At 43.2% G+C, this 26,239-nt stretch overlaps 1 protein-coding gene across 1 annotated transcript in view; it reads right to left on the bottom strand.

Moving 5' to 3' along the window:
* The window catches only part of LOC146817855 (amine sulfotransferase-like), a 320,350-nt gene that overhangs the window by 210,133 nt on the left and 83,978 nt on the right, over nucleotides 1-26,239 (bottom strand). The window contains exon 3 of the mRNA XM_085611338.1: nucleotides 1,867-2,075. Within this exon, the coding sequence (XP_085467464.1) occupies nucleotides 1,867-2,075 (209 nt within the window). The remainder of the gene's footprint in view (nucleotides 1-1,866; nucleotides 2,076-26,239) is intronic.

Raw genomic sequence — 26,239 nt, 5'->3', positions numbered from 1 at the left:
GTTAGGGTTCGAACTGAGGGGAGGGTTTTATAGTCAGGAATCTCCCCATAAGACTATCACTGCCAGCTTTCACAATGCATTCATTTTCATAAATCTTTATTTCGGCAGTATTTCAGCCATAAAAGATGCAATTAAAATCATAAATACAATAAAAGCATACAGTATTGAAGCGGTATCTACAATTTCATGATCTAATAGAAACCAGTGGTGCTAACCGCTATTTGAAATTAAAAAACTCCTTTTAATCCAGATAGCATGCAGATACTTGGAGAGGGCAAACACAATGTGACCTGCAGTGTCAGATTTAAAAATCCTTAGTGCATCTGAACATTTGCGGAAGCCTAAGTTTCTACAAATTGGTACAATCCAGTGCTTCCGGGCTCTGCTGTAGAGAGGGCAGAAAAATAAGATATGGCATTCATTCTCTTTGTCCGCACCACAGCCTGGACATTGAGAGACCCTGGACAGTGACCATTTGCTGGTAAGGCTAGCTATTGGAAGGGAACCGAACCTCCATTGTATATAAAGCTTCCTGGCCATAGCAGGGTAAATCACATTCAAGTAATCTTCAAATGAATATGCAGATTTAATCTCTAAGAATGATTTTACCATAGTGCCGTTCTGCGAATCATGCAGCCATACACTGGAGCAACGTGATCTATAGCACTCCGTAAATGATTTCCCTGAGATCTCACTGCAGGCAGTTGCCGGGTTATGCCACATATCAGCAAGGCCCATTGACAATAGTTCTTGTTTGACATAAGTGAGCCAGGGAATATGCACTGCCTTACTTAAACTCAGTATTTCTTGTAATTCATTTCTGTACTGCAAGAGTTCGGGGGTCATCCATAGCCTCCTCCAGAACCTAAGGGGTTTAATGGATAATTCCTCCTGGATAGGGAATAAACCCAAGTCGAGCCTTAGCGGTAGAAGGGGTGTGCTTTGGGAAAGCAGGAGCAACTGTCGCAAAAATCTGTTCTCTACTTTGGTAATTTCAGGTTTAGCGGTGTGCCCCCATAGTTCCCCTCCGTACAGTGCCGCCGCTCATGCCCTTGATTTGTAGATTTCAAGCCCAGGGCTTATAGGTCTAAATGTGGAGGCATTTGTCATTTTTAGTATTCCCCCCGCTATTTGGGTCAATTTAAGTTGGGATTTGGCAAGATGAGGACCCCAGGAGAGGTTTTCACTTAATGTGACACCTAGGTATTGGAATATCTGGACTCTCTCTAATGAAACCGAGTCCAGGGTAGGTGGTGGTCTAGTGTGTGATGAGGGATTAAAAATCATGCATTCACTTTGTATGCTCCCCCACAATGGTTTATTTGCAAGAACCTTTTTTGAAGAGTTATTCGGAGACAGATTGGTCCACAGGGCTTTCAGAATCAAAGTAAAGTACCACTTTTTAATACGAGGTGTAGTAACTTACCTTTGTAAATACCAAAAAGTAATAAAGTTAGACTTCTGGTCTAACTTTACGTTTGTAAATCGGTGCAAAGGTCTTCTAATAGCTGAGGCAACTAAGGCTCAACTGACTGACACTGGGCACGAAACGTGTTGGCCAACTCAAGTTTGATGGGACAGAAGCCCCACCGACTTACAGTGGGACTTCTTCACTTCCAAACCTTAAATAGGGCCTTTAATTTTCCCTTGTCGACGTGCCAAGGAGTTTCTTCTCGAGAACCTTCTCATAACCTTTTGCTCTCTCTATGCAAAGCTAAGTAACTCTATTATAGGTGAAACATAAAAAGGATATCACATTTCAAAATCCATCACAGTGCAGTGCATACACGAGGGAACATCATGGTTTTTACTAGCAGGTTAAAACAATGAGTAGGAACATGCATCATATAATAAAGTCTTTCCTACCTTTGCCTTTTTGTTTTTAAGACCTTTTGGAACCAGGTAATATGGCAGGTGCGTTGTAATCAGGCGAGGCGATGGGCGCTTATCAAAATCCACTTTTTTCCAATTATATTCAAGCCATGGAGCACGATCTACAGTTTCAATGTTTTCTGTTTTGTTAAGATGCCCTTCATGATAAATCAAACATAAAATCTGTTGTGTCCATACAGTCCCTGCAAAAGTTAAACAAAGTGGGTTTGGTGTTATGTTTATACATTGAGTATTGAGAAATCCATAATGTTTTCTAGAGGACACTTTTTCTAAGGAACAGCAATTGATCTACATATTGGTTAAACAGCCTTAAAGATTGACCGGATTGAGTGCACAAGATCACAATAAGCAGACCTGCCTTGTTCAGACTCCAGCTCTTAATATATTCTAAATAGGACGGAGTGGAATTTCTATTAAACCATGGGACTCTCATGTAATATTGGGAACTTTACATTATGCTTGCTACTCAAAATTCCCAAATGACAACATTCTCCACATGGCGTAATTACATCCTGTTCTTGCAAAATGTTAACGGGGAAAAACACGAATGACTAGAATGCTACTGGCTGTTTGTTAATGTCACATGTGTTCTTTGAGCTATTTTCTTTAGCACAACCTGCTTGTTGGCTTCCAAAATGGTTGTCAGGAAGCATTTCATGTTAAAGTATGGCGTTAAATGCAGGCCTTGGCGTAGTTCGCAGAGTTTCATTACACAAAACTCCGCTAAGTGGCAAAAAAAACTCCACGGAGTTCCACAAGTGGCGGAGTGCAATGTGAACTGCCGTTCGGGCTGATCTTCCTGCCACACAGGTAGAAATTCTACCCGAGCAGCAGCTTGCGCTCATCAACTTACCGTTGGGGAAAAAAATCCATTGCACTAGGCGGAGCCGAGTTTTTAGCACTCCACGAGGTCCTGAAGTGCAGAGTGCAGAAAACTCTGCAAACTCCGCAAACGGAGCGAAGTTCACCATCCAGGCCTAGCTAAATGCTGATTTTGCTTTTTGAGTATTTTTCTGTCATTTTTGAAGAATTTAATTTAATTAAGTGAAAGAAAATTGCACACCTCTAATTCTGATATCCCTGCATATTAACGTCATTGGAATTGAAGCTTTATGAACAATTATGTTGTCCTTGCGGGTGATTTAGTAGCCGTCAGTGATGGCGATGTCGATATCCGGTCTGGAACAGTGGTTGGTCCTGTCAGGTGATGTGGCATCCAGGGTTGATAGCGAGGAGGGTGCTGGCGTCGTAGCGATGGAGTGTCCGAGAGGAAGGGTGCTTGGTGCTGAGCGCGTTCCAGGGGCAAACGGACGCAGACAAGCTTGCCTATGGCTTGCCTTTTGCACGGGAGATGACCATTAGAACGAGGGCATCACAATGTAATGCCTTTACAACGCAACCCCAACAATGCAGGTGCATTTACATCGCATTCCATTACAACGCATTGTGAGGTCAGTAATGGGATATTTTTAAGTTTTAGGTTGGGTATGGGTTTCGGGTGTCTTAAATTTGGGCTCTAATATGGGGTAAAATTTGAAGTTTGGGGAGTGTTTTGGGGTTATTTATGAAAATTGGGGTGTGTATTTGGGTAAAATATGATTTTAGGGTGTGTTTTGGGGCTCAAAATGAATTTTAGGGTTCAGGGTTTGCTTTGGGGTACAAGGGTTAGTTTTGGGGTTGCACTCACTGAAGTGGGAATAGTAATAGTTACATCTCCGCTATCCAACACCTTGTCTACTGTTGCAATATGCCTAGTATTTGTATGCATTGTGATGGAGTGCGATGTAATGGTAGGCTTCATATATATACCTTTGGCACAACAATGGTATGCCCGCTGCCCATGGCCGCATAGCGGCCACCATTGAGAAGTGCTGCAGGAGAGATTGGTCAGCTGGGAGGTCGGAAACATCTGAAAGGACACTGGTTTGGGCGTGGACGTGAGGGGTGGGGGTGTGAGCGGGTGTTGTTATTATTTAAATGAGATAAATCTTACCTCAAGACCGGGTCCCATGTCTTCGTTGCTCCTGCTCTCCTGAGTCTGCTTCCAGGAACAGAAGTAGGCAGCCAGGCTCCCTCCCCTAAGCCAAACACAATGCTGCACTGCGGCATTGGGATTGGTCATTGGTGCCGGGACAAGGTGTTCAGCCAGGGGCTGGAGTGGTGGGCATTTTCTCCATGTTCTCCATGCAGGCTGTAATGCAGCCAGCATTGCGAAGAGGACAGTGCTCATGACTGCTTTGGGTGGTCTGAGTGGACCGACCAAACAGTCATTGCGCACTTGAGGGGGAGTGCCACTCTGCCCCTGCTCTGCTCCGTGAGTGGAGCAGCCCTAACCACCCTCCCATCTGCAAAGGAAACATCGCACGATGACATCAGTAAGTTATCATCATGTGATGATTTTTCCTCTTCTTGCACTGCTTGGAAGCAGTGGGGCAACACTCTTCCACCATAGTGGATGAGCCACCACTGGGGGTGCGTCATCTACAGGTGCTAGGCCTGGGCAACTCGACCCCCAGGCCTCCTCAGCTACGTGTCCCACCTTCTCCTTATCTGTGACTCAACCAGCAGAAGCCTCAGCCAGGTGGTATTTCACAAGCCTGGGTACAACAGTCACCGACAAGTACTCTGGTGAACCTCCCGATGCAGTTTATGCAGCAGGGCCCCCTTACGCGTGAAGTTGCAGTGCTCCAGCCACACACGTTCAGCACAGCTCAGGGGCCTCACCCTCAACAGCGTCCAGCCAGCTCATCATCATCCAGCATGTAATGCACAGAGGCGCCGCCCACCATTGGTAATCCCCTCCGTGCACCCCAGTGTAGTGGTGGATCGTAGTATGCGATGCAGACCTCCCTACGATTGTGTGCAGGAGCACCTCTACCATTCACAGCTCCAAGGGGCTCAAGGCAGTCTTTTCAAACAGATCAGCATGCGACCTGCCAGACTTCAGCACCAGGTATGGGCGATCGCCGGGCCTCAATGTACACTGTCACGGCTCATTGACTCCACAGCTCCTCCACATCCCACTCCAGGCTCCACAGGCAGGTCCAGCGAAGCATTCAGGCTCCAGAGACAGGTCCAGCGAGGCATCCAGGCTCCAGACGCAGGTCCAGCCAGGCATCAAGGCTCCAGGCGCAGGTCCAGTGAGGCATCCAAGCTCCAGGCGCAGGTCCTGTGAGGCATCCAGGCTCTTATCCTGGTCATCTTGGATGTTGGGTGGCTTGAGGGGGTTGTTAATGTGTGCTTCACTTGGCCCTGGCTGCTCCATTCTGCATTACATTGTTTTTTGGCCTATTTTCTATTGGAGGTCGACTGATAGGCTTTTTTTTTTCAATAGAGGCAAAAACAACTCACGTTGGGCTGCCTTAAGTGCGTTTTTTCCCCCGCTAATGGGCCTTTCATTGGTTTTCGCCCGCTAACGCCAGAATTCCTAGCGCCATCACGCTAATGTTAGCAGTAGTTTTCGCCACCGATCCCTGAAGCTATCGCCATGTAGCGACGGCTTGTAAATACTTCGCTAACATGGCAATAGTGTTCAGCGGTACACGGCGGTAAGAAAACTCCAGCTAACTAACGGTAATGATCGTTTTTGCCAGTCCTTGCACATATGGCCTAAAGCAACAAATTACTCATACGTCCACACCATCCACTTCCTGTTGGCAACATCTAGGATGTACATGAACTTTTATTAACATGGGGTATCGGCCATATTGAAATTCCACAAAGGGTTAACAAAATTTCCATTGCTGCCCCTAATGCTTGTGATCAGTGTATGAGCTCTATCCTCGGCAACCTTATAGGCAAGAATTTTGCCAATCTTGTCTCCACTATCATATTGTGAAATCTTGTATTTGTGAATGTTTGCGCTGCTCTTTTGGATAAATTTCTTTTTAGCCTCGTTCTTAAGTGAGCAGAGTTTGAGGCTAATCTCTGTAATCCCAGGTGTATTTGATCGGAGTGCGGAAGCCAAGGTTTCTTCTTGAGATACAATTTTTGAGATGATCTGTGCCTTGTGCTTTCTGTGTTCATTGTTTTTCCTGATCACATAAGCTTGGGTGAAACCCCTAATACCCGCTTTGCAGGCGTCCCAGACCATGAGACAAGAAGCAGTTTCGATGTTAATATGCATAAATTCGGTCAAGTGTGATTTAAGCTGTGTCACAATTTGTGCGTCTGAAAGTAAGTACCTGGGGAAGGAAAATGGTCTGGGAGGAACCCTGATATGTGGTATAGTGATTGCTAAGATTATTGCGTTGTGATCCGATGAGATTCGAGGGCATAGGATCATCGTGCTATGTTTTAGTAGGTTGTCACTGATTAATGCCATATCCAGCCTAGAACAAGATCTATGTGGTGCCGAATAATACGTGTATCCTGGTGTGTTCGGATGTAGATATCGCCAAGCATCCTTAATATTGTGAATACGACAGATGTCATATATGGATGATCTGGTTTTGCGCATCCTATGAAAGCTTTCTGGGCAAGTTGAGTCTATTTTATAATTCATTATACAATTGAAATCCCCCATAATAATGGGTTCCCCGTCCCAATCCAAGAGTTTTATGTTCAGTAGATGGAAGATGCTTGGATCATCTGTATTAGAGCCGTATACTACACAAAGGACATATGTATAGTTATTGAAGCGGAGTTGGACCATCGCCAATCTTCCGTCTTGACTATGAAAGGTCTGCAGTGTTTCAGATTTAAATCTTTTGTCTGTGAGGATAGCCACCCCTCTTGTGGAAAGCCCAAAAGTAGAGCAAACCAGAATATGGTAACCCAGTTGTTTAAGTAGTTTTTTGTCCTTGCCGGCAATGTGCGTTTCTGAGAGTAAGGCAAAATGAGGATTATGTAGTTTAAGTTCTTCTGAAATCAACATTCTCTTATTCTTGCTGTTGAGCCCTGCTACGTTCCAAGCCAGGATCTTTATTTCATGCATTTGTGAGTACTTAGATTTTTCAGCCTAAAAACGGGCATCTTTAAGTGTTCGTTGTTACTCGTGTGTGAGGTCATGTATAAGGGCCGAAGGGCCAGGACTGATCTGTCCTCAAAACACTCTTTCTCAGCAGCCTGAAACAAATTTGTATTGATTTTAACCCACCCAAAACCTCCCACTCCCCCCCACCCTGATTCTCACCCCAAAAGGGGAAGAACTGCCCTTGAGTAACAGCTGCCGCTGGAAGGGCAGCGCACAAAACAGGACAACCAAGAGTGCCACCCCCCCAAACCCTCTCCCCCAGTGCTTTGCCGTATAGCCTGCATAATTTCTACACAAAACGAGGCCTGCCAGGTGCCGACAGAATTGCTAAGACATTGCAGGATCTAAACCGTGCCAAATCTAGAGATGTATGCTTCAGCTTCTTTGGCATCGTTAAAAAATTGAGTATGACCATTTTTAATAACCTTGAGGCGGGCCGGCTCCTGTAGAAAAGCCTGGCCCCCGCAAGATTTAATGGGATCTATCAGTTTACGTAGCAACCATCGCCTGTCCATTGTTTCTTTGCACAGATCTGATCGGACAAAGAATGAAAACTCCCCTACGGTTACAGGGGCATTAGGGCGGGCTCTCTGCCAGACAGCTTGGCGTAATAGGAAGTTGCCAAAAAAAATTATAAGGGGCCGTGGGAACTGGTTTTCTCTCTTTCTATTTCTCATAGTCAAGGGAAGACGATGAGCACGTTGAATTTGTGTATCCCAGTCCCAGTCTGCTAGATCTGGAAAAGCCTTTTGAAACAGCCCCACTAGATAAGACCTCGGGTCAGACCCCTCAGAGCCCTCCGGAATCCCAAAAAGTCTCAGGTTGTCTTTGTCGGTTCTCCAAATCTTCAACTTTGGATTGTAATGCCAGCAGCTGGGTGTCTTGTTTCTCTGTTACAGCAGTTGTGTTTAGATTAGCCTCCTCGATCTCAACCACACGTTGCTGAAGACCCACAATGTCTTGGGTAATCCCACCTAATTTGGAAGCAAGTTCTTGCAGTGAAGTATGCATTTTGCTGTTATCCTCCCTCAGTTGAATATAGTGTTCTTTGGCTTCAGCACGTTGGTCTCTCAGTATCTGTAATATAGTGTCTACTGAGGCAGAGTCTGCTGGCATTTGCCCTGGCCCGGGTCTGTTTTTGGGAGAGGCACCTAAGTATTCCTTTTGATGAGATAGAGGAGGGGCAGAGGTGATGGTGTTAGAAGGACTCTCAGTGGAAGGAGGCGGAGTATGATGTATTGACGTAAGATTCGAAGTTGGATTAGATGTTATGTCTGTGCTCTCTAGAGAGTCAACCCTGAGTATTTGAGTCGGGATAGATTCTTGACATGCTAGCCCAACTAGTGATGGCAACTTAGGTGGAGCAGTTAGGGCATTGTTCTCTGCGGAGCCGAGGGTATCCGAAGGAGGAGACGTTGCTGGTACAATAGAAGAATCTGAGGGCTCGGAAGTTTCGATTAAGCTAGCACCTGATAGTCTCTGTGACAGATTCTTGACTAGGCCTTTTGCTACAATCCATTTTCTTCGGGGACTTTTGTCCACGAAAGCCTTTTTTTGATCCAAAATGTTGTTTAAGAGGGGTCGAGTTAATAGGGCTGTTTTGCGGCCTCTTTTGACTCGAACCTTACTTTTAAGTCTATGGGCTTTCCCTGCTCGAGATTTTGTCTTAAGGTCACGGGGCCCGTTTGATAATTTTTCCCCTAAGTCATCTTCAGACATGGCCTCATCCTCTGTACTGATCTCGGCATCAGAGTCCTCGAGAAAATTTTGTTCGTTGATTTCGATATATTCTGTGTGTACCGTTATCTCTGGAGGAACCATGAGTTCATTAGGGCTGAGATTTTTGGTGGGGCATGTCTTTACTATGAGTAGTTGTGAGCCTCCGGACGGAGTGATAGTGGTTGCAGTAGCAGGCAGTGAGCCCGGAATGGGCGAAGCTAAATCTGAACTACGTGTGACTGCCACGATTTCTCATGTAGCCCCAGTATCAGTTTCAGACACAGACATAGACAGCATAGGCGTCGCAGACAGTTTGGTCAAAGAATTAATGGGTATCATGCTGTGACCCAAAGAAGTATCACAGATTGAGGACTTTCGGTGTTTCAGTTGCTCAGCCCCCAGCATGCTACTAATTTGTTTGCTGCTAGAAGGTAACCCTTCAGAATCGATGGGGGCGTCCTGGACATTGTGTTCTAGAATTGAAGGGAATGGATAATTGTTTTTGCCTGTAACAGCCGCCCCGCTTTTGTCCGGGGGCTTAGCCAGATTTGTAGCAAGGTTTCTGCTAGTCCCCTTAGAACGAGAATCAACAAGCAAAGTCGGCGGTCTCAATACCTGTTTGCTCGCCCCTTCAGTCATTACGCGCTCCGTAGTGGGACAGCCGTTGCTTGCAGATTCATCAGAGTCAGCGTAGGTCACGGCAGTCTGAGGAAGCCCAGAGATCGTCGCTCCTGTCTCCCGAACAGCTCCGACTCCAGCTCCGGCTGGAAGGGCTCCGGTCGGGTGCTTGCTGTGCGCGAAGTTGGTGTTTCGGAGGCATCTTGCTCGTCTGGGAAGCCGGGGAGAAAGGACGAAAGGCAGTCCGAAAATACAGGCCAAACCAGTTGAGCCCCGAGCTCCGTAGCAATCCTTGTACAATCCGCCGCAGGAATCGAGTCGTCCCCGGGAGCTCTAGCATGGAAAACGTCCACTGTTTCTTTCCCCCCGTAGCTGTGTAGCAATATTACGGCGTCATCGGAGACAGGATACAGGATATGAAGGTCTGAAGGTTTGAAAGCGTTCTAAGTCTAATTTTTAAATTCAGTATGTGCTAAGTCGAGTGGGAACATACTCGATTGAAAGTTACAGGCGTTTCGGTTGAAGGAGAGGGAGAGAGGGGGAGAGCCTCTTGGTGTACTGCTCAGCACAGATCCTCACTCCGCCATCTTGCCAATCCTCCAAATTTTTAACCAACAGACAGAAATAGTAGAACAATTCGCGGATTACTATAGCACATTATACACTCCAGAAAGCATTCCCAATTTAGAAGCAATCCAGGACTACGTTGATAAGTTCTTAACCAATCCAGAGTCTAACACAATGCAAGAATCGATGTCAGACATTATTACAGGAGCCGAATTACACCAGGCAATAGAACTACTTCCAGCAGGGAAAGCTGCAGGGGAGGACACAATCCCTTTGGAGATTTACAAAATATGCATAGCCGAACTGGGGCCTTTGTTACTGGAGGTTATACAAGCTGTTGGTCGCAACGGAAAGGCCCCAAAATCATGGAACAGGGCAAAAATAATATTCTTTCTGAAAAAGAACAAACCAAAGGAGGAGAGAGGATCATACCGACCTATATCGCTGATCAATACCGATGCCAAAATATTTGCTAAAATACTAGCTATAAGACTGTCCCCCTTCCTGCCTCTAATTGTTAACCCTCAACAACATGGGTTTATAACAGGGAGGGACACAACAGCACATGTAAATATGGCTATCACGGCATTTGACGTAACAGAGATAGAATCCACCCCGCTCGGCATGATTTTATTAGATGCCGAGAAGGCTTTTGACCGAGTGGGCTGGGACTACCTCTGGTGTGTCCTCTCTAAGCTGGGCTTCGGGGGGCAATTCCTACGAGCTATACAGGCTCTGTATGATAACCCAACAGTCTATACATCCTATGGGGGCTTGTCCTCTCAAGAGTTTCCAATTTTACGGGGTACTCGCCAGGGCTGCCCTCTCTCGCCTCTTTTATTTGCCCTCTCATTGGAACCATTCCTGCATGCTCTCCGGTTACAAACCCAAATCGCTCCTTTCAGGTCAGGCACCCAAACACTAAAAATAACTGCATATGCCGACGACATCGCGGTCTACTCACATGATATTGTGGCGGCACTTCAAGGCATAGCTTCTGAGGCCGAAAAATTCGGGATTGTCTCCGGTTATAAGCTCAACTTACAGAAGACCCAAATCATAACCAACTATACTCCTGCCGTCACAGTTCCTGAGATCTGCAAAAGCGCCACATATTTAGGTGTTAAGCTAACGGCTAAAATCCAAGAAATCAACAACATAAACTACAATGCATTAGTTAAATCGACCATTTCACTATTAAAAAAATGGCACAGATTACCACTGAATATTATCGGCAGAATTAACTTAATCAAGATGAAGGTACTACCTAAATTCATGTACTTATTCCGCTCTATCCCGTTGGCCCTAAACAACTCGTTTTTCAAACAGCTAGACGGTGCATTTAGTAGCTTTATATGGGGCTATAAAAAAGCGAGGAGGTCATTGAATTCTTTGAAAAACAACACAAACTTGGGACGGCTTAATTTTCCCGATTTTAAACTATATTTTTGGTCTGCTTTTGTTTCTCGCATTCGTTCGTTATTAAACCAGGGTGGAGCATCTTTTTTTCATTCTTTTATGTTAAAGCATGATGCTAATATGTTCTTACTACGAGTCAATGACCCCAACTACTTTAAAAGAGTAAAATTCAAGACCGCAAGAGATATAGCAAAGATATGGGATAACATACTTATTTTTTGCAAAACTACTTTTTTTCATCCAAAACTACTGTTGTGGGGCAACCCGGGTCTTCCGGGAATTTTCAACGAACACAACTCTCAAAGCTGGGCAAGATGGGGTATTAGGCACTTAGGGGACTTATACGACATGCAAGGCCTTTTAGACTTTACCACACTTAAACTGCTCTATGGCCTCCCGGAATCTATGAGATTTAAACATCGACAGATACATGATTATCTGGTGAACAAAAAACGACTATTTGAGATCACTGACTGCGATATCTGGACTCACTTTTACTCCTCAACAACTAAATCAGCAATAAGTAACACTTATAGCCTCTTAACCAACTTCAAACTAAACGACTGTTCTAAATTAGCTGCCAAATGGGGTAGGTTGCTAGGCACAAATGTCACATCGAAAGACATAGAACGCTCCCCATCTAATATTAACAGCTGTGTCCACTCTTCTAGCCTGAGGCTACAGCAATTTAGAACGACCTGCATGCTATATTACACACCGGAAATCATTTCCAAATGGTCTCTTAACAACCCTACGAATGACCATACTAAATGTCCCAAATGCTCGGCCCATGCAGCTGATCTGGTACACATGTTGTTTTCTTGTCCCACTCTTAAGGATTACTGGTCAGACATCCGTAAGGTTCTTGAAATCAGGTCAACCCAGCTCCCCCTATTCTCCGCCTCCTTTGTTCTATTAGATATCAATCCCACTCCTTCTTCCCAGGACGCTCTGGCTTCAATTCTCATGTCATGTGCTAAACTAACTTTGGCCAGAGCCTGGATTCGCCCTGATCCACCATCGGTGTGGGATTGGTGGACATTGGTAACTGAGATCTACTCAATGGAGGCCGCATTAGCCAATCTTAGGGGGACCCGGTCCTTGATGAAACACGAAAAGAATTGGGGTTCATTCATGGAATAGTGCTGCTCCTCCTTTGTGCTTAATTTTGTCTATCGGGTTGGTTTTTTTTTTGGTTTTTTTTCCCTTTCGTTCTTTCCTTCCCTCTTGTGAATAAACACATGTATTAATGTATGTTTTACTCACCAGCCTGTTCAATAAAAATAATATTAAAAAAAAAAAAAAAAAAAAGAAATTCCACAAAGGGTAAAAAATAGGACACTCACATATCTTGCTATGATACAGGAATAAATAATCATACCATAAATATCCAGAAGAAACATCTAAAACAAAATGGGAGATTCAGGGTTGCTACACATATTATGAGGAATATTTGTAAAGATGTCCTATCCTATGATAACATAATTACTTTACTGATCATACATTTTACCAATAATATTAATTTCATCATAAAAACCCAATATAGTAATGCAAAGCCTTAATAATGCAAATGTACTTATCATGAATATAAATTGCTAATGCTTCTTATCATGATCATATTGCACAAACCCCATAAAGTGCACTGACTCATTTATGGTTAATGTTATTATCCACATTAACTATAGCTAGGATACACAATTGGTTATGCTGTTGAACTTACCTAAACAGCGTAAAGATTTTATATAATAAAGTGCAAATGCATCAGTAAATAACCCACTCATGTTGTAAATATCCATCAAAAAGGTGTGAATGAAAAATCTCTAAAAATCCATGTAAGATCACCAAAACATGCATACAATAAATATTTAAATCCAATATTAATGTATAAAATGAGTGCATATACATCCATCCCTATTTTTATCTTCACAGAAACTCAAAAAAATCATTGAATGTTGCATCTCCCTGCCCAAATAAATCATTAAGCCTTCCTCCAAACAGAATAGTAACTCTGCTGATGTGCCGAAAAGTGCTATGAGGTCCCATTTTTTTTATTGTCCAAATCTCTATAAAGTGCAAGTGCTGTAAAGTAAAAGACATCAAAAATACATATATCATCTCTATGATCTTTTCTGTAATATAAGCCAGACCACGGACCACAACCACAAATATAAAACATGTGGAACACAATGCAGGCTAAAACAAACTCACAAATGGACATGCAGCTCAGCATCAAGGTTATGGCTACATGGTTTTTCAGTACCTAAAAGAATGATTATTCATGATTCACACTGGCGCAATTCCACTTCCCTATTGCCTCTAAGCGGATGAGCTTTAATGTGTTTCAAGCCATAATATTGTAAAGATGTCATATCTCCTTCTTGCTGTTCCCAAAAATGATTAGCCATGGGGTATGTACGGACTTAGTGCTTTATGGTCCTAACATACTGTAAAATTCTTAGTTTTAGCTGATTGATGGTGCTGCCCACATATAGAAGGCCACAACCACATTTCAATGCATAAACCCCAAACTCTGTTTCACTCGTAATCAATTCCCTGATCTTGATTGTCCTACCCTCAAAGGTCTTATACTCAGTATAATTCAGTCCAGATTTGCAGGCCTTGCAGGTGGCACATTTTCTGAAACCCAAACCTCTGCTGGTCAGCCAATCACGTTCTTGGTGATACATAGCTCTGGTATGCATGTCCCCCAAAGATGGTGCGGTGGGATATGTGATCTTGAGATGCTGACCAACTACATCTTTCAAATGTTCATCATGTATTAAAATGTGCTAATTCCTATTGATCAGGGAACTGATAGAGCTGTCTACCATATAGTATCCCATAAAAAACATATAGCTTGGTCCCAGTCACCATCCACCCCATGTATCAGAGAGGATAGATCTTCTGTGCTCACCAGCTGCTCCCTGTTTTAGTCGGGACCCTCCGTTTTGCTTCTCTAAGGACCCACAGTGGATATCCCCTTTCTGAAAATCTCGTGATCATCACATTCGGAAAACTTTGGTTTGTTTAGAGTCACCCGCTACTTGCAATTTCACATCCAGGAAACCAAATTATTGCATACTCCAATTAACAGTCAGTTGTATATCATATGGATTGACAGGTTAGCAACATTCGTCTCCTTCCCACAAAATAAACAAATCATCAATAAAACGTACCTACAAGGCAATCTTATTGGTGTAATCTGCATTGCATTCTGCCCAAGCAACCTCTTTCTCCCACCAACCCAAATAGATGTTGGCATACGTGGGGGCAGAGGCTGCCCACATTGCAGTTCCCTGTTTTTGGACATATGATTTTTTATCATGTTGTGGGTAAGACAGAAGAAGAGCATCGTGACAAGCAGCATAGTATGTTGAGTTAGTCCCAAAGACCTAGTTCTTAAAAAATATCGGTAAGCCTCTATCCCATATTCATGCGAAATGGACGTATATGGGGAGCAAACATCTAATGTTACCATAAATGTAGCCACTACACCACAGGATGTTGCTCACCTTCCTTAAAAAGTAATTTGTATCCTGTATGTATGATGCAAGGCTGGTGACACAGGAACAAATCCAAGAATCAGGAGGTGTTTTTTTAACAGCGACCCATTCATACTGACAATTGGTCTTCCAGGAACGCATATACGCTATGAGAATAGGGGGTCTGAAAAAGTTCACGAAAATATGGTCTTCCTATTTTGACTAAAAGGTTTTGGGATGCATCATTATTATCATCCTTATATAAATCGGTGTCTCAAGAACCAGTGAGTTTGGAGGTAGGATTGGGTCTAGTTTTATGTACATGGACATATATCCTTGGGGGATTTTATTGGTGGTTAGCCCTGATTTTAGCAATCCTTTCTTAAATCTGGATGTATTTTACTTCTTGTATATGCAATGTGTTCTGAATTTCTTGTTGATATTTTTATTTTTTCATCTATCAGATGTGTAAAGGTAATTTGCTTTTGGACTTCAAAAAAAAAAAAAAAAAAAAAAAAAATCGGTCTTCCAGGGGGATCCTGAAGGTCCTTATGTATCTTCAGAAAACAGTAAATTACTGCCATCCTGGGATAGTCAGTCTTTAAATATTGATATTCCTCATGTGACAATATCGATAATAACAGAGTAATTATTATTTCATGCAATACTTTACAGCAAATTTCACATAAAAAAAATATTATTCATGGGATCCCCGTATTCCCAAATGTTGCTTGTGGTGGTGGGTGTTGCTGAATTTGCCAAAATCTCTAATGAGCACTGGGCAAAATCTTGTGCATTAATGCCATCCACACTGATTTTGTGTGAAAGAACAAGAGATCTGACACAATGCCCTCTCTTAGACTTATCGGTGACCGGGCCAATTGACGTAAGGAACACTAAACTCTTGGTCCGAGGCCCGGGCTGAGCTCCCACCCCAGCAGTAAAACCAGCAGAGAGGAACTCTTACTCTGGTCCATATATGTAATGGCTTGAGACTTACACGTAAAATACTTACTTTTTTGTGCAAAAGACATTCGAGGTAAAGGCAAATGTGTTGTAGTAAATAACAGGTAAGTCTATTATATATATATATATATAAATATATATATATATTTAAATAGAATTTGTAAATACTGTATGTTAAAGTCATATGAATATATATATATATCTTCATTTTGAAAAATATATATATATAGATATATAAATCCAGTGGCACCCTCAGTTTGAACGTCTGCGCTCCTCTTGTGGCGCGGTGTGAGTTTTCTCCTGCAGGGCAGACGGTAATTATAAACAAGGTGTCCCCTGAGTCCAGGGATCAATTGAAGATGCACTCACTCGGAATCTGCTGCTTTTCAAGTTGTTTTTATTGCATATTAGCAAGCTTCGCTATGCCCAACGCGTTTCGGTTCTTCACACAAACCTTGATCACGGGTTTGCGTGAAGAACCGAAACGCGTTGGGCATAGCGATGTTTGTTAATATGCAATAAAAGCAACTTGAAAAGCAGCGGATTCCGAGTGAGTGCGTCCTCAATTGATCCCTAGGCTCAGGGGTCACCTTGTGTGTGTGTATATATATAGATATATATATTACCTACTGGCGGTCGCCAGTAGGTAGTTATAGTTAGGACCACGTTTCCATAGGAAATCCGCAACATTCTATTTTGAATAACTTTGGCGCCGGTCGACGAATCCTCGCGAATTTTTCAAAATAGGTGGGGCGCTACGCTCCGCTCCTACCCTGAAAGTCTCGGGGGGATTCGTCAAGCGGGGGCTGAGATAAAAGGGGGGTCCCAAAACGCGTTTTTCCCATGCATTTTTCCATAGGACCTTTAGACACAGCTACAGCCCGAACGGCTGAACAGAATTACTTTAAATTTGGCAGAGAGGTAGCCATAAGGTCAAGGAAGTGCCTTTTGCAGGTCTGGTGTAAATCTGTTCAGTATTTCCTGAGAAAATAGCATTTAAAAGCATATATATATGTGGGCGGAGCCTAACCACACATCTCATCCTGAGATCTGATTGGCTGTCAGCACTTCATCCAAGAAGTGTTGGCAGCCATCTTGGGACCAATATACATGATAGCACCTCATTAAAAAGCATTGCAGTTAATAGAAGGTTTTAAGACTTTAGTTACATTATAAATCATTTGTTGATGGTACCATACTCATTTTAGGAATTGTGGTATGTTCTAAGGTGATTTCACCATGTGAAAAAGCCTTCTGCTGGGATATCATGATTGAGAGAAAAATATTTTCTCATGCTTTTACCACAGAGGTTTGGAAGGTGATCTATAAGCTAAACTGAGAGCTTATTTTCTGTAAATTCACATTATCTTTCTCAGTCATGTGAGAATGAAGTCTGACATTCTCAGTAAAACATGTACATCCAACAAGGGCAGAGACTGTCAGTTGATTCCTTTGTGTTCTACTGCAGCTTCCCAGAGTGTTCCAAAGAACTACTAGAGCGCTAACAGTCCTACCTATGATAAACGTATGGCACACCTGAAGCCATCTTGCTTGGAATAAAGTGGTAACTCTTAAAACATTTAATTTCAAAAGGAACAAAATGAGGGGGTTCATTTTTCCATAAAAAGTATGATTAGTGCTGCAGAAAGAAAAATTAGGGCACATTTTGAGTGACTTCTCAAATCCTCTTCTATTTCATTAAAAAATTCTGACATGCAGACTGAAACATGCACTTTCAATACCAGCAGCAGTTTTCCCTGGTGAGCAGTAGCTTTACTACAGTGATCTAATGAGCAAAAAGAGTGCTAACATTCTGAATTTATGGCAAATGTGTGACACATCTGAATGCCTTCTTGATGGAATCAAAGTAAAAAACTGAAAGTATTTCCTACTGAGGAGACTGCAGTAAATGAGGAAATTAGGAAACTTCATAACAAATAAGTCTCCCAAGATGGCCACCAGAGACAAAAGAGCCCAAATGTAGCCCAAATATCACCCAGATGTAGCCCAAGTATAGCCCAATGACAGAATGTCCCAGAATGTTTCTAAAAACAACTAGAGCGCTAACTGTCTTCATTATGACAAAAGTATGGCACACCTGAAGCCATCTTGATTGGAATAAACTGGTAACACTTAAAACATTTAATTTAAAAAGGAACACAATGAGGGGGTTCATTTTGCCATAGAAATTATCATTAATGCTGAAGAAAGAAAATGAGGGCACATTTTGAGTGACTTCTCAAATCCTCTTCTATTTCATTAAAAAATTCTGACATGCAGACTGAAACATGCACTTTTAATACCAGGAGCAGACTTCCATGGTGAACAGTAGTTTTACTACAGTGATCTAATGAGCAACTAGAGTGCTAACATTCAGAATTTATGGCAAATGTGTGACATATCTGAATACCTTCATGATGGAATCAACGTAAAAAACTGAAAGCATTTCCTACTGAGGAGACTGCAGTACATGAGGAAATTAGGAAACTTCATAACAAATAAATCTCCCAAGATGGCCACCGGAGACAAAAGAGCCCAAATGTAGCCCAAAATCACCCAGATGTAGCCCAAATATAGCCCAATGACAGAAGTGTGCAAAACACTTATTATTTAGTGTTTTTGCAGTGTTATATAGTGCAGACTTGTCAGGTATTGGAGTGCTTTACATGAGCATTGGTTACATCACACAAGCACAAATTCATTTTGGTTGTAGACATGGGGAGACTAAGTGATTTGACCAGAATCACAGAATGTCGAGCTGAAGCAGAAACTTCAACCTGGTTCCCCAGTTGCAAAGTTTGCAGTTCTGGAAGTAACACCACATCCTCTCCCCTAAGTGCAACATTTAATCAAGTGGTCAACTGGATAAAAAAACATAAAGATAACAAATAATTTAAAAGTGCTTTGTCGCTATTTGAAAACTCAGACAAAATGTCCTTATTTTAGTCTTTTAGAGCACTAACCATAATTTTGATGCCAATAAGACCCTCTCATATATGTAATTTCTAAAGGAAATGCTCTAGGTATTACAGTTTTGATTACATCAAGATGATGTCAGGCGTTCCACACTTTTGTAATAAATATAGAATGTTAGCAATCTAGTTGTTCATTGGGATACTGTTGAGAGGCAAAGGCCAGGGGCACGGACTCTGAAAATTGAAGGCAGGTAGGAGAGTGCAAAGGCAACAATTTAACCACACTGAGCAGGCAGGAAGGGTCGTGGAAGCACAACAGACTATGGAGGGCAGTGGAAAGCTAGAGGCGGTCCCCAGAGTCCCGGGAGCCACCACAGAACTGAGCAGGAGAGTGAGTCAGGGACAAAAGGGGCACCTTAATTTGAGCCGGGGTGCCTAGGAACGCTTGCTCCAAAAATGAAGAAAACAGACATATGAGACATGGAATTGGTGGCAGAATACAATGGCAGTTTAATGAGAAGATACAACTTCAAAGAAACCGCAGAATAGAGACATAAAGTACAAAATACAGAATCCAGATAATCATACAGCTGTCATGATATTCTCTGTATCTCAATTAATGTACTGACAGAGAGAGAGAGAAAACACATCTATAAATGCATCATGAGAAACAAGTTACACCAAGGAAAATGTTACCTAGGAACACTCACGTTTACTCTTAGAGCAAGCATTCCTGCAATTACAATACAAAATCTTTTAAATGCAAAAGTAAAGAGAACAATGGTTAAACATAACATGACATTTCATATAGGTAAAATAGAATAAGATACTTCAAGCAAAGCAGAGCAAGACATTTTAAGCAAAGGAAGACAAGAGCTCCCAGCTCTTGGGGAAAACCTGCACAGCCTGTTAACCTACATACAGACGGCGAGGTAGTCCGTCGATATCTGTGGGTGCTCCCTTTTTATATCATTTTGTGGGCTCCTTTGCACGCTACATCTACCTACGTATGCTACCCAAAAGCTTCGTCTGCAGATTTTACCAGACATTTCGTCATTTACCCACTTAATGCTGACAATGGACTGGGTGAAAAGGTCAGTCTCTCAGGCCAATCGCTTATCGTAAGTTCCATAGAGCAAGCAGAAAATAATGGGTATTGTACGGGAATTCAATATATTCATGTACAAAATCTCCTCAGTTCTCCTAACTTGACGCTCTGCGGTTGCCACTTCCTTAAAAGCGGGAAACCTGCCCAGGAAGCAAGTACCAGTCCAGGATGCAGCCTACTGTATGTCGACAGCTTCAGTGGGATGTTGAACTTTGATACCGAGCACGGAGCACTCGGGTAGGGTGGGGGCTACTAGTTTGGAGCAGAAGGCCTCGCAGACCTGCCTTCAGACTGCTATACACTAAAATTGCAGAGCTATGGTCAATTTAACAAAGAGGCCTACATATTGAACAGAAGGGCCTACACAGGGGTTTTATGCTGGCTGAGTGGTAAGGATGTCTCAGGATAATTATATAGCAACACAGGACCCGCTGGTCAATTTAATACGGCCTACAAATGCGGCTGGCAGGGCAAGGACAAGGGTCTCATACTTCAGGCGTGGACAGAACGGGCCAGGGGCCCCCTGTGATACAAAATCTACCCTCCTTCAAGGCTGTGGCAATGTAATAGACCATTGTGGGCAGAAGGAAGAGGCAATGGTAGTACAACCATACATGCCAACAGACCCGATTCAGCCAGGAAACGTCCAATGTTTTTAAGCTCAAATGGGCTTTATTTGATCTGTCTCCTGTCTACAATATCCTCTTTTTCAATGTAACTCAAAGGGGAAAATCAATACCCCAGTTTTTTTTCAAAATCTCCCTCTTACCAAGTTCAAAATGTTCGCAAGTATGGTACATTGGATCATGGAAGGAAATGGGATAGGGACATGGACTTGGATAACAGAGGACAAGAGGGACATGGAGAGGTGCACCAAACTGACCCTGCAGGGCAGGCATCAGGGTTTGCAGCAGCACAATACACCACACAGGGCATGCAGGACGGGAGTGCAGCACAACAATCCATAGAAAGCAAGAGGGAGGGGACAGGACCATGCACATGGACAACAGAGAACAGAGGGGCAAGAGGCAATGGTAGCTAGCTGACCATAATGGACAGACAGGAGAGAAAGCTGCAGCATTACAGACCATAAAGGGCAGTAGGGACGGATCAGGGGCATTACAATGGAACAGACAAGCCAGGAGGGAGGGAGTAGGGGTCTTCACATGTAAACAGAGGGCTGGGGGCAAGGGGGCAGGGCAGGAGCAACAAGATAGCCATGGAGGTCAGGCAGGATGGGCACTAGAAGCAAGACACACCATGAAGAGCAACAGTGAGACTGTGATGGCATACACACAGACCATGGAGGGAAGGTGGGAGGGGGTCAGGGGCAGCTAACTGACCACACAGGGAAGGTGGGAGGGGCCATGGCAGCACAGAAGACCAATGGCTATGATGGGCAAGAAGGAGGGTGCAGGGGCATGCACAAAGGACGATGGAGGATAGAAGGGAGGGTCAGGACCTGTGCACAGACAAGAAAGTTCAGGGGAAGGGACCTCACAACAGACCACACGGGGCAGGCAGGAGGAGCAGTTGCAGCACAACAGACCAGGGAGGGCAGAAGGGTGTGGCAGTACAATGGACCATGTAGGACAGGAGGAAGAGGATAGGGGCATGGCATGTGGACAGGCAGGGTGGAGGTGGCAGGGACAGGTTACAGTCATCTGACAATGCTAGGCAGGTGGGAGGGGAGTGGCAGCTCAACAGAACACTCAGAGTAGATAGGAGTGGCAGGTCCATGGGACATGGTGGGCAAAAAGGATGGAGCAGGGGCATGCACAAAGACATCGGAGGGCAGGGGGAAGGAGAATAGGGGCAGCAAGCTAAGCACAGAGTTTAAGCAGGAGGTCAATGATGGGGCATAGAATTGGGCAATGGAGGGCAGGAGGAGTGGACTGGTACATCATACTAAATTGAGGGCAGTGGCAGCACATCAGACCATGCATGGCAGGAGGGAGGAGGCTATTCCATGGATTCACACAACAGAGGATAGGGAGGAGGGGGATGGGGCAGCAAGCTAACTGTTCAGAGAAGGCGGGTATTAGGAACTTTATTGTTTTTAAAACATTGAGTCTGTGCGAACTACTTAAAATATGAACAAGTATGCAGCATAATCTCACTTTTATTCAGGAAGAAGAGGACGTTTGTGACTGTGACTCCGGGCTCACTTGGCAAAAACACCCCCTGACCCTCCACCCCCTATCGCAAAATGTAATGCCCGTGAAAAGGGTAGGTGAACACAGTGTTATATAGAACATAGTCCTGAGAGCACGATTGAAAATGAAAACTAGATATAGTGTATGGTATAAACTATGCACCAAAAAGTGTGATATAAGATGAACCGGGTGTGAAATATAATATGCAATACATTGTGCGCAATGACAGATTCATTGGAGAGCGCGAGATAGCACAGGCACTAGCGCGTGCTATGCGATATGCGCCTTGGAGTGTAATATGCACAGGGCAGTGTTGTGTAACCTAACTAGTCTCTAAAGTTGTAATATAAAATATGTGCTGGGGAGTGTAACGTTGCATATGCACTGTGACACAGATATGGATCGCAGATTGTAATATGTATGGCATAGCACTGTGCGTTATAACATAGGCATCGAGGAAGGCACGTTAGATGGGGCAATATAACCCGTGCGAAGACAAGTGTGGCATGACATATTCACGGGGTGGTGTTACAGTGCACATGGGCTAGAGAGTGTCATAGCATATGCACTAGCTAGTGGAATACAACACAGAGGTGTGTGGCACTCGGCAGGCAATGGTGGGTGTAACACAGCATTGGGCTCTGTCAGGAGCGCGCTGTGACTCTCAAGTGATGTTCGTCCCCTTTCCAGAGAGTAAAATAAAAAGTATTACACATCCGGCAGTGGATGTGTGTTTTATTAACCGTGAGGGGGGTTTCTTGCATAGTTTTGGTCGAATTTTTGTCGAATCCCCTTTGAATGGCTTGGTGTGCATGTGTATTAAATGTGCCCGTCAATAGCTACCCATGTTTGTATAAATAAACGACAAGGGTGTCTACCGGGATTAGGCACGGTAGGGCATCAGACATGTCAGAGCTTCACTAGTAGTGTAAATACATTCCACGTGGATTCATTGCATGCATAGTCGCCTTTTAATGAATATCCCGCAAATCGTCATGGTGATAGGTACGTACGGTTTGTCCAGCATGTCCTAGGTGTGTCTATAAATAAATATTTTTTTAAAATAATAAAAAACAGTGGCCGGCCCTAGGGATTGGGGTCAAAAAAATATAATTAGGAGACAGGCCCTGGGGGATGGGGTCATCAGGGCCAATAAATTAGAATAAGAAGGGGAACCACACAGCCCCCCTTCTTAAAAAATTAAAATCAATAAAAGACTGGCATCGTGCCGGAGGCCATGCCCCCTCCGTGCAGCACTCTGCAAACGCGCCCCCAACAGGCATCTCCAGTATGCGCCAGGGAGCTGCGCTGCAGACAGGTGTTCTGAGGCCAAGCCCCTTTTTACACCTCTCTGCAACGCAGCTCTGTGGCGCTTACTGGAGGTACCTAGTGGTCTAGTTTGACCCTAGGGACCCTTAGGATTCAAGGGGACTTAATCTCTCAACTTAGAACAGCCACAGGGCGCGTTTACACAGTGGTGAAGGGAGGGGATGGGGCCTGAGGTGACGTGTGCAAACACGCACTATGGCACGTTTTAAATTGGGGATATAATTTCCCTTCAATACTGAGGGCCCCTGGGGGCTAACTAGCCCACCAAGTGCTTCCAGTAAGCGCCACTGAGCTGCATTGCAAGGAGGTGGTCCAGGCCGTGCCACTTTTTACACCTCTCTGCAACACAGCTCTGTGGCATTTACTGGAAGTACCTAGTGGGCTAGTTGGACCCTAGGGACCCTCAGGATTCAAATGAACTTAATCTCCCAACTAAAAATGGACACAGGGCGTGTTTACACAGTGGTGAAGGGAGGGGACGGGGCCTGAGTTAACGTGTGCAAAAACGCCCTGTGGCCTGTTTTAAGAGGTAGTTTTAATCCCCATGCCCTATTATGTACTAGGGGCTTACAGAGGAGGTCATGCTAATCACAGGGGGACCCCAACGCATAATGTTCCCTAGTGTATGTAGGTGTTTTCACTGTATTCTAAGTGTCTTTTAACATAGCACTGGCTCTAGGACTGGCTAGTCAGACTCAGTTACCACCAGTATCCGTCTGAAAAAGTTGAGGGTACAGGATGATTTTGCAACAAGGCTTCTTTCTGCTCTTCTTTTTGTTCTTTCTGCACGTTATCCTTCTTCCTGCACTTATCTTCGTATTTGAGGACTTCTGTTGCTTCTTTCTGCACTTCTTTTGTTTCTTTCTGTGCATTTTTTCTTCTTTCTTCACATGTCCTATCTCTGTAGGCATAGTTAGAAATTAGCATTTAAAAAACCTTTGAAATTCACAGAAAAAAACATAGGTTTCAGGCACGTTATAGTTAGGAATTAGCATTTAAAAAACCTCAGAAATTCACTGAAAAAACCATAGGTTTCAGGGGTGTTATAGTTAGCTGGACTTTTCACTTGTACAAAACCATTGAAATTCCCCCGTTATAGTTAGTTCAGCTAACTATAACTCGCGCGCCCGCAATGCACTGCTGATGACGTCACATATTACATCACTCATGACATGGTCAGTGACATCACTCATGACATCACTGATGACATCTCAAATGACATCACTGATGACATCACTGATGACATCATCCTTGTGATAGAGTGGCAGACCTCCTCTCACCCTAATATAACCTTTGATACACACATTCAAAAATAGAGACTAAAATTTTCAAAACAATGGACATACCAATACCAGTTACAACAACCTCTTCAGTAATTCTAAGATCCACATACACATCCACTCATTCACCAACAGTCCTATACAGTCACTCATACATGTACTCACTCATCATATGTACTCATGCACCTATACATCCTGTTACACAATGCCACTCATCCATAGAGTTACTCACACACATAGTCACTCATGCTAATAAAGAATCAAACATACATTTACTTGCATATACAGTTATACACACACCACCACACTTACTTCTACAGAAACTTACACATACTTAGTCTTTTAAACAATCACTTATAGAAACACATACTTATTCATACAGGAACTCTTTCAATCTATCACTCTCACATATACTCACATATATACACCAATAGTCACATATACTAGTTTAAAACATATGTAGTTACTCATAAAGACACTATTGAGACAGTCATTCACTCACTAACACACCCATACACACACTCATCCACCCATACAGTCCTGCACACATGCTGTGTTCAACACATACAAACAGTGAGTCACTCATTCATGCACCTATGCACTACGTCATACCCCCCACCGAACCATGCAGACACTCAGACTGATACTCAAAAAACCAACTAATAACCTATATAGACACCCATGTAGCTACTCACCAACCCATGCAGCCACTTATACACAAAGTGAGAGACTGATACAGATATTTACATATTTAAACATTACTCACTAAGCCATGTATTCACTATGATACACTTAGTCAGTTACACAATCAATTTTTCAAAAACAAATCATCCATTTAGACACTTATATACCCATTTATTCTTCCATCGACCTTGAGATATACATATATAAAACATATTTAATTTTCAGAAAAACACACATTCACTGGATGATGTCATCAGTGATGTCATCAGTGATGTCATTTGAGATGTCATCAGTGATGTCATGAGTGATGTCACTGACCATGTCATGAGTGATGTAATATGTGACGTCATCAGCAGTGCATTGCGGGCGCGCGAGTTATAGTTAGCTGAACTAACTATAACGGGGGAATTTCAATGGTTTTGTACAAGTGAAAAGTCCAGCTAACTATAACACCCCTGAAACCTATGGTTTTTTCAGTGAATATATATATATATATATATTCACTGAAAAAACCATATGTTTTAGGGGCGTTATTGTTAGTTGGACATTTCACTCGTACAAAGCCATTGAAATTTCCCCGTTCCAGTTGGTTCAGCTAACTATAACTCGCGCGCCCGCAATGCACTGCTGATGACGTCACATATTAACATCACTCCTGACATGGTCAGTGACATCACTCATGACATCACTCATGACATCTCAAATGACATCACTGATGACATCACTGATGACATCATCCAGTAAATGTGTGTTTTTCTGAAAAATAAATATGTTTTATATATGTATATCTCAAGGTCAATTGAAGAATAAATGGGTATATAAGTGTCTATATGGATGATTTTTTTCTTTGAAAAATTGATTGTATAACTGACTGATTAAGTGTATCTTAGTGAATACATGGGTTAGTGAGTAATGTTTAAATATGTAAATATCTGTATCAGTCTCTCACTTTGTGTATGAGTGGCTGCATGGGTTGGTGAGTAGCTACATGAGTGTCTATATAGGTTATTCGTTGGTTTTTTGAGTATCAGTATGAGTGCCTGAGTGTCTGTATGGTTCGGTGGGGGGTATTATGTAGTGCATAGATGCATGAATGAGTGACTTACTGTTTGTATGTGTTGAAGACAG

The sequence above is a fragment of the Triturus cristatus genome, chromosome 6 (genome assembly GCF_964204655.1).
Source record: "Triturus cristatus chromosome 6, aTriCri1.1, whole genome shotgun sequence".
NCBI lineage: Eukaryota > Metazoa > Chordata > Amphibia > Caudata > Salamandridae > Triturus > Triturus cristatus.
The sequence above is the reverse complement of the archived record's forward strand: the minus strand, read 5'-3'. Positions and strand labels throughout refer to the sequence as shown.